Consider the following 15333-nt stretch of genomic DNA (forward strand, 5'->3'; position numbering starts at 1 on the left):
AAATGACACACAGGCTGCAAAATGACACACAGGCTGCAAAATGACACACAGGCTGCAAAATGACGCACACTGGCTGCAAAATGAGGCACACTGGCCAGTGACTGTCTGACCACCTCCTGTACCGTGTCGCCAGTCTCTGACCACCTCCTGTACCGTGTCGCCAGTCTCTGACCACCTCCTGTAGAAAAATATTTTTTAAAAAGAGTCATTTTCAGTATCGGTGCTGTTTCGGTTTCGGGTTTCGGTTTTCGGCCTAGTGTATTTTTCATTTTCGGTATCAGTTTCGGCACCAAAAAACCCATTCGGTGCATCCCTAGTATTGGGATACTATGTCCAACCATTTTTGCATTTCTGTACTTCTCCTTTAAGATAACCCTTCTGTTTTTACAACTCCTTTTTTAAGTACATCCAGATAAATTGACAGGAAACGCACACAATTCTAGGCCAGCCAGTAAACGTTTTTAACAGGTCATTGCTTATTTCTTTTACAAAAGGTTTATTGAAAAAAATTCCACATCAGTGAGACAATACAAAGATAGCATAAAGCTGCCAATAATAGTACAAAGACATGTGAAGCGTTACATAGGGACATAACAATGGTGGACTCGTGTCCGGCCTAAAATAGTCACATAGAAGCTTCTAAATTGGTCGCGACACGCAACCACACCCCATAAAGCAAAGCTAAAGGGGCATAGGGATGGACAGAGTTCAATTATGCGATGAGGTGCCAATATCTGAAAACCACACAACAGGTAATAAAGCGAGCAAAAACTCTTACACCGCAAACAGACGGAGTTGGGCTGCTTTCAGGAGGGTAATAAGAAGAAACCCCCGCTAGTGGACATAGATGCCAGTGAGCAGCCTGAGTGCATTGCGAGACAGATGTGATAAGAGAAGGGAAGAAATGAGAAAAGAGATGGCAATAGAGAAATAGGAAAGAGAGAGAAAGGGGCAGAAAGAAAGAAAAGGGATAAAGGGGGGGGGGGGAGAGAAAGAGGAAGGGAAGAGGGGGGGCGGGGGGGGGGTCCCTGGAGCGGGGGGGACATCCAACGATCAAAGGGAGAGGAGTACCGGATCAAATCTGGATGGGCGGGTATAAGCCACCCAGGGCTGCCAGACCCGAAGAAATTTAGCATGGATGTCTGATGTTATCGCCGTCAGTTTTTCGTTCACCATTATATCATTCATGCAGTTCTTAACAGCCTAATAGCTAAGAACCGGAGTCTTCCAGGCCCTTGCTATGGTGAGTTTGGTTGCAGTAAAGAGATGCGCAGCTAGCTGACGCTCCGGACGCAGGAGTTCTGTAATCGGTTTCCACAAGAGGGCCTCAAAAGGGTCTCTCCTAATATCTACATGAAAGAGTGTACGGAGTAGAGCATATATTCTGACCCATAGTCTAGTCACCCTGGGGCAGGTCCACCAGATGTGAGCCATAGTGCCCTCCTGCGAGCATCCACGGAAACATAGGGGGGAGCAAGACGGGATAAACGCCGCCAGCCTCGAAGGGGTGTAATACCACCTATAGAATACCTTATACCCATTCTCTAGAAAGAGGACATTTCTGGAACATGTAGGCAGCGCCCTGGTCATGACCTGCCAGTCCTCCGGGTCAAGCTGTTTACCTAGGTCAGCCTCCCATTGAAGGTTATAGGGTCGGAGTGGCGGCTTTGTAGATGTTAAAATAGCTGAATAGATGAGGGAGATCAACCCTGGAGCGTGGGGCCGAGATCTACAAAGGCTCTCAAAAGGGGACAGTGTGTAGGGAGCCAATTGGTGCCCAATCAGTTGGTAAAGGAAGTGCCTAATTTGGAGGTAAGTATAAAATTCCCTGAGGGGAATATCATGGGATGACCGGAGGGCTGCAAAAGGGATAATTTTAGTCGGGGTGAGCAAGGAATGGACATCTACAAAACCATGATCCGTCCACCACACAAACTGACTGGGGTTATCACAACCTGGCGGGAATAGGGGGCAGTGTAGAAAGCGAAGTAACGGGAGATGGGGAGATTGGAGACCCGCAGAATATTTCACCGAATCCCAGAGGCGAAGAGAATGGGCCAAGCCTGGGCCTATGTTCGGTGGGCGTTGCACTTTCGGGAGCCAGGGAAGGGATGCTAATGGAATCGGATGGGAGTCCACCATATCAAGAATTGCCCAGAGGGGCATTTGATGACGTTCATGTAGGCGGGTCAGAGGGGCGATACCCGCTGCCGTGTAATATGCATACAAATTAGGGACAGAAAAACCACCATTAGCCTTACGGGCATAAAGAACCTGCTTTTTAATCCGAGGCTTCGAAGAGCCCCAGATAAAGCGCATGATTTTGCGTTGGTGGATTCTAAGTACATGAAGGGGTACGGGAACCGGCAACACCCGAAAATAATATAATAATTTTGGAAGATAAGTCATACGCACCGCCGCTATCCTGCCAAACCATGAGATTGGGAGAGTTGACAAAGAGTCAAGCAAACCCATCAGTTTCCGAAATAAAGGGGGGTCATTTGCCTGGTAAAGATCTGAGTATTTAGGTGACAGTCTGATTCCCAAGTACGGCAAAGTGGATGTCCACTGAAAAGGGAATGCGGCCTGTAAAGATTCCATTTCAGCGGCTTGTAGGTTGATGGACATCGCCCTAGATTTCGCTGGGTTAACTGCCAGACCAGACAGTGCAGCGAAGGTATCCAACAGAGAGAACAAATTGGGAAGGGAAAGCCTGGGGGTCGTAAGCGTCAGCAGAATGTCATCTGCGAACAGTGACAGTTTATGCATTGTGCCCGCAACCTACACTCCCGAAATGTCCGCATGTGACCGAATTGCTTCCGCCAGGGGTTCTAATGCTAAAATAAATGGTAGTGGAGAGAGTGGGCACCCCTGGCGAGTGCCCCTACGTATGGGGAAGACCGGTGAGTCATAACCATAATAGCGCACCTTGGCCTGTGGAGAGTCATAAATAGCCGAAATCCAGCCCATAAAGGACGCCCCAAAGCCATAGTTGGTAAGTACCCGCATCAGGTAGGACCAAGACAGGGTATCAAAGGCCTTGGTCACGTCTAAGGAGAGAAACATGGTCTCCAGAGACCTAGTGTGCGCCAGATGTTGGACTTGTACTAGCCGTCTAATGGCATCACCAGCCTGTCTCCGGGGGACAAAACCCACTTGATCTTTTTTGATGAGTCGGGGTAGGAAGGAATTCAGACGAGTAGCTAGGATTTTTGTTAATATTTTCACGTCGATATTGATCAGAGAAATTGGCCGGAAGTTGGCCCAAGAAGAAAGGTCTCTATCCGGCTTGGGGATCATTACCACATTTGCCGTTAACATCAGTGGTGAGAGAGTGACCTCCTTTCACCGCATTATACACAGCCGCCAAGTGGGGGGCCAACACCGCAGCCAACTTGCGGTAATACAAAGCAGTGAAACCGTCCGGGCCCGGGCGCTTCCCCACCTTCAATTCTTTAATGCACTGCAGGACCTCTGAGACCTGTATGTCCCGGTCCATAAGCGACATCTGAGGATCCGTTAAGGAAGGCAAGGATAGCTCCTTTAGGAAAGCACCCAGGTCCAGAGCGGAGGTTGGAGTCGGGGCGGAATAAAGTTTGGCCAGACGATATCGAAATTCTTCTAATACTAGTCGGGGGTTACCCGTCAGAGTGTTATGGCGGGTGCGCAGGGTGATGGGCTGAAATTTCGGAGTGAAGGTTCGCAGCCTCCTAGCCAACATAGCATTGGGTTTGTTTGCCCTGGCGTACCACCTCTGACGAGCCCAACGGAGGGTGCGTTCTGCATCATCCGTGAGGCATAGATCCAGGTCCACATGAGCTTTGTCCAATACCCTACGGTTTGCTAGAGAGGGGGAGTGTTTAAAAGTTGTGGAGAGAGCCTCCAACCTTTCCTCAAGCCTACAGCGGGTCTGGACCCTCTCCCTCTTCCTCTGGGACGCTATGCGAATGACCTGTCCCCGAAGGACGGCTTTATAGGCCTCCCAGAGCACCACCGGGGAGGACACTGAGCCAACATTCGTTTTAAAATAATCCTCAGAAGCTTTGTGGAGGCTCTCAAGTATTGGTTCCAGAGAGAGAAGAGAGTCGTTCATAACCCAAGGGGCACCCTGCGGCTTGACACAAAGGGAGTTGCAGATGGTTAACACTGGATCATGGTCAGACCAGGGGACCGTCAAGATGGAAACAGAGGCTACTAGAGGGAGAGGCTTACGTGGCAAGAACATGTGATCAATTCTGGAATGGGAATGATGAGGGTGGGAATAGTGCGTAAAATCCCTGCCAGTAGGGTGGTATTCCCGCCAGACATCAATGAGATCATGGTTTTGTAGGGCCTGCAAGAATTTCGTAGCTGATGGGGAAGGGGATTTAGGGGCCGGCGGGTAGTGGTCCATGGAAGGGTTAAACGTCACATTGGAGTCACCTGCCAAAAGGAGAACACCTCTCTGGTGGGCCCGCAGCAGGGAACAGACATGGGTCAGAAAGGGGCCAGGATTATGATTCGGGGCATAGTAACTCATAATGGTAATCTCATTATCTTGGACGGTGCCCTGCAGCAGGAGGTATCTGCCGTCGGGGTCAGCTAGCTGTTTACTGCAAAGAAACGGAAGCGATTTATGAATGGCGATAAGGACCCCCCTCTGCTTGGTAGGGCCATTTGCTAGGTAAACTTGGGGATAATGCGCAGAAAAATATTTGGGGAAAGAAGAAGAAGAAAAGTGTGTTTCCTGTAAACATGCAATGCCAATTTTAAGACGCTGGAGGTATTTAAATATTTTGATCCGTTTTTGAGGGGAGTTCATACCCTGAACATTCAGGGAAAGCCAATGAAGTGCCATCATGGCGGCTGTCTGCTACAACATATCTCCTGTTCCCACACCCCAGGGAGCGAAGGGAAGGGGGAAGGAGCGGGAGAAGAGGGGAAGAAGGGGAAGGACAAGAAGGAAAAAAGAGAGAGAAAAAGAAAAACAAGCTCGACAGGGCAGATAAAGTGAGCTCAAAGATGTACAAAAACGTGGGCTGAACGGCCCACTCAGGAGTGTGACCAAGGCCGAGAAACCCATCTCAGCCAAGTGTACACACAGCTAGGGGAGCAGTGGTCCGTCGGACCAACTGGCCTAAATTAAACACATGAGAACAGTATTATGAAATGAACATAGAGTAGAACTAACAAAAACATAGAAACATGAAACAGATTAAATATAACCAAAATACAGCAAAAAAAATATGGGTGAACCTTTCCCACAAAAGGGCGGGCGTAAGGGTCCGCCCAAGCCCCCAGAGAGGACAGCTAAGCCACCACCCCCCAGGAGGCCGGACGAACACCCACAGCCGAGCCATAACCTCCGTCCCCCCCCACCCGAGTGGAAGGGGGAGGGGTCCAGAGGTCTAGATATGCGGGAAAATTAGCCTCTCCATAAACTACCCGTGGGGGAGAAACTTCCCATCCGTCACCCACCCTCCACCCCCTTCTGCAGTCCCTTACCAGAGTCCCACCTGGATAGAGCCACCAGGGAGCCCAAAAAAAAGAGGAAAAAGGGGGGGGGGGATCAAACTGGTGGGCATCCGGGTGGCAACGTCGGAGTCAGTGTCGCCCTCGGCTGCCAGTACAACAACAAGGCGGCCTGCCCCGGGGCATTCCCCTATGAGCTAAAGCAACAGTTCAATATCAAATTACAGTCTGAGGGGGGGAGCCCGGGGCATTTCACCAGAACTCCGTGTGGAGAGCCATAGGGGGAGAGAAAAAATAAAAATAAAAAGGGGGAAAAAACTGTACCAATGAGAAAAACTTTTATAAAGTAACGTCCCCACGGCTCGGGAGCTGGTAGTCAACAGATGAGATAGGGCAACAAAAAAGAGAAAACAAAAAGATGGGGGGCAAACCTCTTCATCCTTTACCAGATGGCTGGAATCTTTGGGCTTGCAGGTCCCGAAGAGCCTGGGATCCAGATTGGGACCGCTGGGATGTCTGTGACGACTGGCGGGGTGGTCTTGAAGGTCCTGGCCTGGGGGGGCCCGATCTGGGGGGTCCGGACGGAGCCTCAGGGGAGGACGAAGGGATCTCTAGCTGGAGGTCAAGAAAGTGGCGCCTCAAATCCGCGGACGAGGAAGCCTGAAACTGCCGACCTTAATGGGAAAAGGTAAGCTTGAATGGAAACCCCCCAGCGATACTTGATTCCCTGTGACTGGAGGACTTGGAGGTATGGCTTGAGGTCTCGGCGCCTAGCAATGGTGGCCGGAGCTAGGTCCGCAAACAACTGGAGAGGATTACCTTGGAAGGAGAGGGTCTGCTGCTCTCTTGCTGCTTGCAGGAGTCTCTCTTTGGTGCGATAGTAATGAAACTTAATGACAACGTCTCTCGGGGGGCCCTCGGTGGGCTTAGCAGCCAAAGACCTATGGATGCGGTCAAACTCGAGCCTCTCAAGGGGGATCTCCGGGGCCAATTCCTGAAAAAAGGCCGTGGCGGTGCCTTGAAGGTCAGTGAGGGACTCAGGAATACCCCTAATACGAAGATTATCCCTCCGGGCCCTATTTTCAGCGTCCTCCAGCTTGTCCTGCAGGGCCGCCAACTCCGAGGACAGTTTATCAACCTCCTCTTCTTGGCCCTCAAGAACAGTGGTAGCTAGGTCCATGCGGTGTTCCAACTGGTTGGTGCGGTGGCCTATCTCTTTAAGGCCCCGCACAAATTCAGAAGAAAGCTTACGGGATGCCGCTGTGATTTCATCCCGTACGATGCTGCGAAACCGTGCTAGGAGGTCGTCCGTATCAGCCGGGGGGGGACTTCCCCCATCCATGGGGAACAAGTGCAGGCTGTCTGCGGGGGACGATGGACCCTCCACTGAGAGCTGGGTTTCGTCGTCCGTGTCCGGAGGCTCCGGTGCCATCTTAAGTGTACCTCTGGCCGAGGCCTGTGCGGACCTGCGATGCTGCTGACTCCTCGGCGGCTTCTTCGCCGAGCGATGCATCACCGGAGCCCCCGCGGGATGTTCCGAAGCCGGCAGGGGTGAGTGTGACCCGGGAAGGCTGCGTCTATGTCGGATTAGGCCGGTGTTTAAGATCCGACGGCACGGAGCGAGGGAGTCAAGCTGCCATCTCCATCGCCCGCGCGCATGCGCCCCCCGGTCATTGCTTATTTATTACCATGAATGTTAACCCATTAAAAGCATGCCGTCAGACAAAATTCAAAATATATATTTTTTTTTTTTATTTTTTTTTTTTTGAGAAAGCAGAGGGATTTCACACACATTGAAAAATACTAAGAGAATAGAATACTTTCCTCAGTAGTCTTCCAGGACAGCCCTTGAGAGATGGAGTCCCTCCCATCGCCACAAGAAACGCATTGCCAGTTCAAAAGGCGGTCCCTCAGGTACCCAGTCAGTTATTTGTTTCCTCCATCGGAGGAACATTTTGGTGAGTAACCAGGAGAGAGACTATCTCTCAGGGGCTGCCTGAAGGGAGTGGAGACCGCACAGGGGGACTGTCCTATCCGCCGCCTCCAGGTAAGTCTTGCCATTTTTATTCTTTGAGGTCGGGTACCGTCCAGCGCAACAAAACTTTGGTTCCGGGTCTCCAGGGTGCAAGGATGAGGGGGAAAACCCAGGCTGGGCCTACTAATCCCTACCAGCGTCCAGCAATACTGGACTAGCGGCGGCATCCAGAGCAGGAAGGGGGGGCCATGGAGGTGAATCCCCAGGACACTCCGACGGATGCAGGCGCCAGCCAAAACCCAGGTTGGCTGCTGGGCAAGCCCTGTACTGTGTTTTTTTACATGTTGGTAGTTGTAGGGCTGGGACTAGTATACTCCATGGTGGTGGATACCTCACTGTTCCGGGAATATGCAGTAGTGGTGGTTGCAGCACGGGTGTTTAAAGGGGTAAAGGTTTGATGCTAAGAACATCTATTTTTATTTACAGGCTAAGGAGGCTCCAAGGTATCCTCAGGCTCTAACAAAGCCTTATGCAGGCACTGTGTTGCAGACTTACTAAAATCGGAGGTAGACTCTCCTTTTGGCTAAATTCCTTAGCTCCTTTAAAGATGAGATGGCATCAACCTTAAATCTCTCAGGGAGAGGCTGTCTGCTGGCTAAGTGGGTAGAAATTCTGATTAGCAGCACTGTGGTTGCTGGTTCAATTTCCCAACATTTTAATGCTTGTGCCAAAGTTGATATGCTCTCCCTGTGTGGGTTTCTCACTACAATCCAAAAACATGCTGGCATTTTAATAGTCGAAACAGTCTGACCTTGCCTTTGAAGATATGGGACATTTGAAGGACACAATGGATAGGAAAACAGACCTAGTCTTAAAGAGGACCTGGAATGAATCAATGGCAGGCCTGAAGCCAGCTCTAGCCACTTTTTGTGTAGCTAGAAGTCTTGAGTTCTGGTTGTCAAAACTACAACAACACCTAGAGGCAGGCACTCCTAGAGGGGAGCTCTTAAAAACTTTCCCTATGCTTTTCAAGGCGACAAGTTTCATTTCTGCGGCACTTTCAGTTGCAGCCAGGTCAGTCTGGATGAAAACTTGGTGGGGGGGGGGGGGGGGGCATGGCATCCAAGACACGCCTGTCCAGTGTCACCTTTACTGGAGGCTTAGTCTCCAGCCTTGAATTAGATACCGTCTTAGAAAGGAGGATAAAAAAAGAACTTCCCCTCTAAAAAGAAAAACTTTCAAATTAAGTTTTTTTCATCCTTCAAAAGAACCCTCCAAAACAGGAGTTCAAAGGGGTTTTCCTTTTTTCTTTTTTTTTTTTTTTCTGCCCAAACCTCAGTGACATCAGGGTTCCTGTGGGAGGAAGACTAAGAAAAATTCTCCTGCAGTTGGAAAAGATAACCTCAAATGAGTTTGCTTTAAACATAATAAAAAGAGGTTAGGTTATGTGGTGGAATTTCACAGCGACCCACCCTCAAAATTTCTAGTGACAACTTCCAAGACACTCAGAAAAGGCCAGGGCCTTGCCATTACTAATGGGGTAGATGGTGGATCAAAAGGTATTGACACCAGTCCCTATTTAGGAATAGGGGGATGTTATTTACTCGCACGTCTTTGTGGTAAAAAAAAATGTCAGGGAAGTTCAGATTAATCTTGAACCTCCGACCCCTGAACCTCTCCATCCGATACAACATATTTTGGATGGAGTCCATTTACTCGATAAGGAATCTTCTCCAAAAAAGGTGTTTATGGCTACCCTGAATTTAAGCAATGCCCATCTGCTTATCCCAATAAAGAAGGAATGCCAGAAATGTCTTTGTATTCAGATTGATTCAGATTGACAACAATTTTATCACTTTCAGTGCAGAGCACTTCTCTTCAGACTGTCGTCCTCTCAGAGAATTTTTTCAAGGTTCTCGGAGAAGCACTAGTTCCATCGAGACTTCAGTCAGTCTCGATCATTACGTATCTAGATGACTTGCTCCTCATGGCCCACTTGAATAAACAACTTTGTCAGGACCTAGAGTTAACACAACTCAGCTTGAGTCAATTGGGGTGGATAATCAGTTTTGGAAAAGTCCAAAACAACCCGAAGACAGAATATTCTGTATTTTTGGGCTACAAGATCCTGTCCACAGATCAAAGGATAGTCTTGAATCTGAAGCAGAGTATGTCTTTTCTTCAAATCAGCACCAAATGTACAGTGAGGGAGGTGATGTCAGTGTCAGGACATAAGACAGCAGCAATTCCGGCTGTACAATGGGCCAGGTTCCACCAAAGATACCTTCAGAGGTTTTTGTTGGAACACTAAAAAGGACAAAGATCTGTAAGAATAAGTATCGATCCCCACCAAAGTAAAATGTTCCCTCTGGTGGTAGAAAGACACGGAAAATTTAAACAAAGGACTAGGGCTGAAACGATTAATCGATATTATCGATAATAATCGATAATGAAAATCGTTGTCAACTTTTTTCATTATCGATTAGTTGGTCCGCACCATGTGATCCGCGGAGAGGGCCGCAGCCTTAGGAAAGACCGCGGCTTCGGCCTAGCTCCGGAGCTGGCGGCCATCTTGGTACACCCTGCGGCTGCGCGCTGACGTCACCCCCAGCGCGTCGTTCACCGTATAATTGCTCTGGTGTTCTATTATTGTTGTTTACACTTTGCCAACACATTTGTTTTATGAAAGATGAAAGCAAGGCAGTTACATGGCGTACTGAAATGTATCATCTAATCTGGACATTGACTACATTAGTCACTTTCTTTATACAGTAATCCTTTCCAAAAAAATAAGTCAATATGTCTGTTAAAATTAAACTGGCAGGCTGCTTATGTCCTGTTCTGTGTAAAATTTGAGGTCACTAAACGCCTAACCACCAGAAAGTTAAAATCATTATGGCATGTTAAACCCAAATTCAAACTATTACATACACAAATGATATACATATGTAAGGGGAATTTTACCTGGCAAAGAATTAGTATTTCTCTACATCCTGTTCTGACAACTACATATTCTGCCTCACAGCACAACCAGGTTGATGACACCGCTTTCAGTTTAGGACCCGAGAAATGTGCTTCCCTTTCAATCCAATGGGACTCTTCACACCACTGCGTTACGGGGGGGGGGCGTTTTGAAAAGTCCTGCGTGCTGCATCTTTTGTGCTGTTTTGAAAAATGCACCAAAAACCCAGCTTCCCATTGAAATGAATGGAAATTGTAGTAAAAACGCACAGCGTTTTGCGTTTTTAAATTTTTTAAATCGCATTTTCATTTTTCACAGGTGCTGGCAACCCAAAAACACGCTAGGAAGTTCCACCATGAAGGGGTGAGAAAACCCGAGACACCGGAGGGGGGGGGGGGGGGGGGGGGGGGGGGAGAGAGGGGAGCACTGAGAGGAGGTGGGGCAGTGACACCATGTGAGAGGGGAGCAATGTGTCATCTATACTGGGGGGGACACGTGTGTGTGTGCGTGTGCGTGTGTGTGTGTGTGTGTGTGTGCGCGCGCGCATATATATATTTCTCCCCCTTTTCAGTTTTTTTTTTATCCGATTAATCGAAAAAATAATCGGCCGATTAATTGATTATGAAAATAATCGTTAGTTGCAGCCCTACAAAGGACTACTCTGGGTCTTACCTATCACATCCATACTGACCATGGAGACGAGCAGCTGGGGTTGGGGAGCCCATCTCAACTCATGCTAGGCCCAGGGTAGGTGCACGCCAGAGGAGAAACAATTCTCTTCCAGTTGGAAGGAACTAATAGCTATCCTGGAAATGGTGAGGTGCAGAACCATCTGGATACAGAAGGTCTGTGACAACCTCTCTCTGGAAAAAAAGAAAGGTTAAAGTCCCACCTGAAGCTTTGTATAGCACATAAGCATTCAGCAAAGCCAATTGAAATAATTAAACAGACACTTTTTTGTACCAGCGTCTGGCCTTACGGGCAACTAGATACGGTGCCAACAACTGGTCATTAAGGTCCACCCCTCCCATATTTTTGTTATATTTGTGGACACAGAGGGGTTTCTCCACAATACCAGTCGCCGTATGAATTTGGACCATCGTGTCTGCATGAAGGGAGGTAAGAACGAAAACATTCTTATCCCTCCAATTCACAGCGAGCAAATTATTACACCGATGGCAGGCTCTCTCCCCAAGCCTAAAACTGGAATCTACAAGCCGCTGGGGAAAGCCCCGTCGGTTAGGTCGCACGGTGCCACGTGCTCCAATCTGATGATCAAACAAAGGACTAAACAGTGGCACGCTCGTGTAATAATTGTCCACGTACAAGTGGTACCCCTTTCCGAACAAGGATGACACCAAGTTCCACACTATCTTGCCAGCGCTTCCTATGTAGTCAGGGCAGTTCTCCGGCTCTACGTGACTATCTTTACCCTCATAAACCATAAAGCTCCATGTATAGCCTGTGGCCCTGTCACAGAACTTATAGAGCTTGACCCCGTATCTGGTATGCTTGTTGGGAATGTATTGTTTGAATGACAAGCAACCAGAAAACTTAATCAGGGATTCATCAAAGCAGACAACTTGATGGGGAGTAAACAAGTCTGCAAAACGTTGGTTTAAGTGGTTTATGAGGAGCAGAATTTTGTAGAGCCGATCATATTCAGGGTCTCCACGAGGAAGACAAAGTAAATTGTCATTGAAGTGCATGAACCGCAAGATCTGCTCGTATCGTTTCCTGGACATGGAGTTGGAGAACACGGGCATGTGGTCAGTCGGATGCGTGGACTAATATGCCCGCAACGTCATGAATTTGTGTGCCCATGTTGAGGGAAAGGCCCAGAAATGTCTTAAATTCAGAAACCGTAACTGGTTTCCAATCCCTGGATAGGGAAGGCAACTGGGGATTAGCGGCGATGTGTTGACCAGCATATAAATTAGTTTGGTTCACAATAGATCTATAGAGATATTCCGTGAAATACAGCGAATAAAAATCAAGTGGCGTAAAATCGGCTGTATCCACCTGAATACCGGGTTGGCCAGTGAATGGGGGAAGTAATGGTGCTGCAGAAGTGGTGGGCACCCAATCAGGATTGGCGAATTCTGCAGGAAGGGCACTATGGGAATGACGGGGCCTGCCTTTGTCTTCTTCTTGGTGGCAGCGGGACACTACTTGTGCTTGCCACCTCGCCAGCTTGAACTGCACTTATGGGACTCGCAACGTCACCACGTAATACTGCAGTGCTGGATGTACGTCCAGGGTGTATTAGGCCACTGGTGCTTGCCAGTTCACCAGAAGGATGAGCGGCTCTAGTACTTCTCTGCTCCATACGAGGGACCTGCGATTCTTGTACCTCAACAACATCAGAAGATCGGGGTCGGGTACACCTGACGTTGGCAGGGACCTCATCTTCGTCATCAGAGCTATCTGTCATGGAGCCGCTGTCCTCTACAGGATCGTATTCTGAGCCTGAATCTGACAGATCAGTGACTTCCTCTTCACTATCTGTCATGCTCAGAAACGTGTAGGCCTCTTCTCTAGTGAGACAAACAGGTAAAAAAGCACCTAGGCTGTCAGCGACTGTATAAAACGCTACCAAAAAAAAACTGTTAGCGATCGCAGGGATCAGGCCTGACTCTGCAAATGCTGCAGTTATGTGTGTTGTGTTTTGTAAGTGACAGTGATCGATCGATACTGCATTTGGGTGGGCTGGGCTGGGCGGAGGGGCAAAACGCAGGTGCTAGCAGGTATCTGGATTGATCCTGCTAACAATGCGTTTTTTTGGAACCCTAAACTGCTGGGGACGCTAGTATAGATCTGATCAGATATTGATCTGTTCAGATTCTATACCACTAAGGGAGGTGTATGCTTTGTGCGCGGGTGTTAGCGGTACTGGCACTAACCTAGCACTGCCTGGGGTGACGCAGACCCTATCTGATCCTAAAACCTAATTGATATCACCCGCCGGGTGATCAGGGGGTTAAACCTTTATTGGGTAATAAATGGCGGGTTCCCTGATGCTATAAAAAGTGAACTACCTAACCAGCGTCACCCGTAAAACGTATACGGTGAACACTGGTGAAAGGGTTAACTAGGGGCAATCAGGGGGTTAAAACCATTATTAGGTATTCTATGGGGGTACCTAACACTATAAAAACCTGGCGGTGAACCTAAAAAAAGAACTATCTTCCTAGCGGCACCAGTGACACTAATGCAGCGATCAGAAAAATGATTGCTTAGTGACACTGGTAAAAGGGGGTGAAAGGGTTAACTGGGGGGGCAATCAAGGGGTTAAACCTTTATTGGGGGGGTAGGGGGTTACCCTGGACCTAAAGGGGCCTAACACTAACTGCCCTGACACTTTTTACAGTCACAACTGACACTAAATGCAGTGATCAGTAAATAAACACTGTGACGGGGGCGATCGGGGGGTGACTGGGGTGAAAGTGTGCCTATGTGTACCTATGTGTCAATGGACTGTTGGTGCACTTACTTGGATGTCTTCTCTCCTCGCCGTCCTGTCAAAAAGACCGCCACGAGGGGAGTGACATTACTTCCTCCCTGCCTGTGTTTACACTACACAGGCGGGGGAAGCTTCTTATTCGCCAGGAGCGATCGAGAGGGGATGGCCAGAAACCAACGGCCATCCCCTCATCCCGGATTGCCCCTGAAGCGAAGCGGACCACCACAGCCAGCGGGAGGGGGTCCGATAGGACCCCCCACCCATTGGAAGGTAAGCACGTACATGTACGTGCTTTTGCCTGTCGGTGGCATTCTGCTGACGTGCATTGCCATGCGGCGGTCCTTAAGTGATTAAAACCATCAAGGAGATTGCAGTGCTTAGGGCTGATCATAGATACAGTCCACTAAAGGGTATTTTTACCCCAGGAAAGAATCGGTTTCTTAAAGGAACCGATTTGGTTGGTCAAAACAAAAGAATCCTTCTATTTATCTTTGCATATGTTTATTAGGAAAGATGGTGGCTTCTTCGAGGCCGTTCCTTATGCGCAGTTCCATTCAAGACTGCTGCAAAACAGTATCCTGTCAACTTGCAACAAGAAGATCCAAACTCTGAACTTCCCATTGCATTTATCCGCCAAAGTGCGTTAGAGCCTCAATTGATGGTCGATATCCAAGAATCTTCAAAGGAAGATCCTTTCTACCAGTTACCTGGAAGGTGGTAACAGATGCCAGCCTTTTGGGCTGGGGAGCAGTCCTGGAAGAAGCGTCTGTCCAAGGGAAATGGTCCAGATCAGAGATGACCTTGCCCATCAATATTCTAGAGATTCGGGCAGTACACCTGGCCCTGGAGGCCTGGATGCTCAGGCTATTGTCCTGTCAGGTTCCAGCCTATGGCCACATCACCCTGAAAGCGCCTAATCTCGTCTGATCTCAGAGGCTAAGCAGGGTCTGGCCTGGTTAGTACCTGGATGGGGAAACTGCCTGGGAATACCAGGTGCAGTAGGCACAATCTGACAATGCCACAGCTGTGGCTTATCACCAAGGGGCACGAAGTCATGCGGCCCAGAAAGGTGAATTTTTTTTTTTTCTGTCTTAGGCAAGGAATGTTTTCTGCCCATCAGCAATTACATTCCAGGAATGGAGAATTGGCAGGCAGACTACTTGAGTCTCCAACTATTGTTTCTGGGAGACTGTTTCCTTCCCCCCGGCATCATTCTGTCAATATGCTGAGTATGGGGAATTTCCGGACGTGGGTCTATTGGCATCCGGGTTCAACAACAAGATTACGAAACAGATGCCTTGGTATTCCATGGGATCAGTTTTTAATGATCTATGCTCCTGTTCTTCTTCTGCGCCTTCTTCGCAGGAGCAAGCAAGAAGGGAAGGAGGTTATTCTTGTGGTCCAGGAGATCTTGGTTTGCCAAGATCATAAACATGATGGTAGGGGGAACCTTGGTCTCTACCACTGTGGCCAGACCTTCTT

The 15333-nt window shown here is 48.7% G+C and overlaps 1 protein-coding gene and 1 pseudogene across 5 annotated transcripts in view; both read left to right on the forward strand.

Annotated features, from left to right (window-relative positions):
• Positions 1-15333, forward strand: part of TUBG1 (tubulin gamma 1) — a 317008-nt gene that overhangs the window by 81002 nt on the left and 220673 nt on the right. For 2 of the 5 annotated variants that reach the window (XM_077459460.1, XM_077459458.1), the window contains exon 4: positions 10707-10751. The exons of the other annotated variants lie outside the window; for them this stretch is intronic. In XM_077459460.1, coding sequence (XP_077315586.1) covers positions 10707-10751 — 45 coding nt within the window. The remainder of the gene's footprint in view (positions 1-10706; positions 10752-15333) is intronic. 5 annotated transcript variants of the gene reach the window in all.
• LOC143936609 (5S ribosomal RNA) lies at positions 14737-14856 on the forward strand (annotated as a pseudogene).

Source organism: Lithobates pipiens, unplaced genomic scaffold, assembly GCF_037356315.1.
Source record: "Lithobates pipiens isolate NorthernLeopardFrog02 unplaced genomic scaffold, aLitPip1_a1.2 Scaffold_28, whole genome shotgun sequence".
Taxonomy (NCBI): domain Eukaryota; kingdom Metazoa; phylum Chordata; class Amphibia; order Anura; family Ranidae; genus Lithobates; species Lithobates pipiens.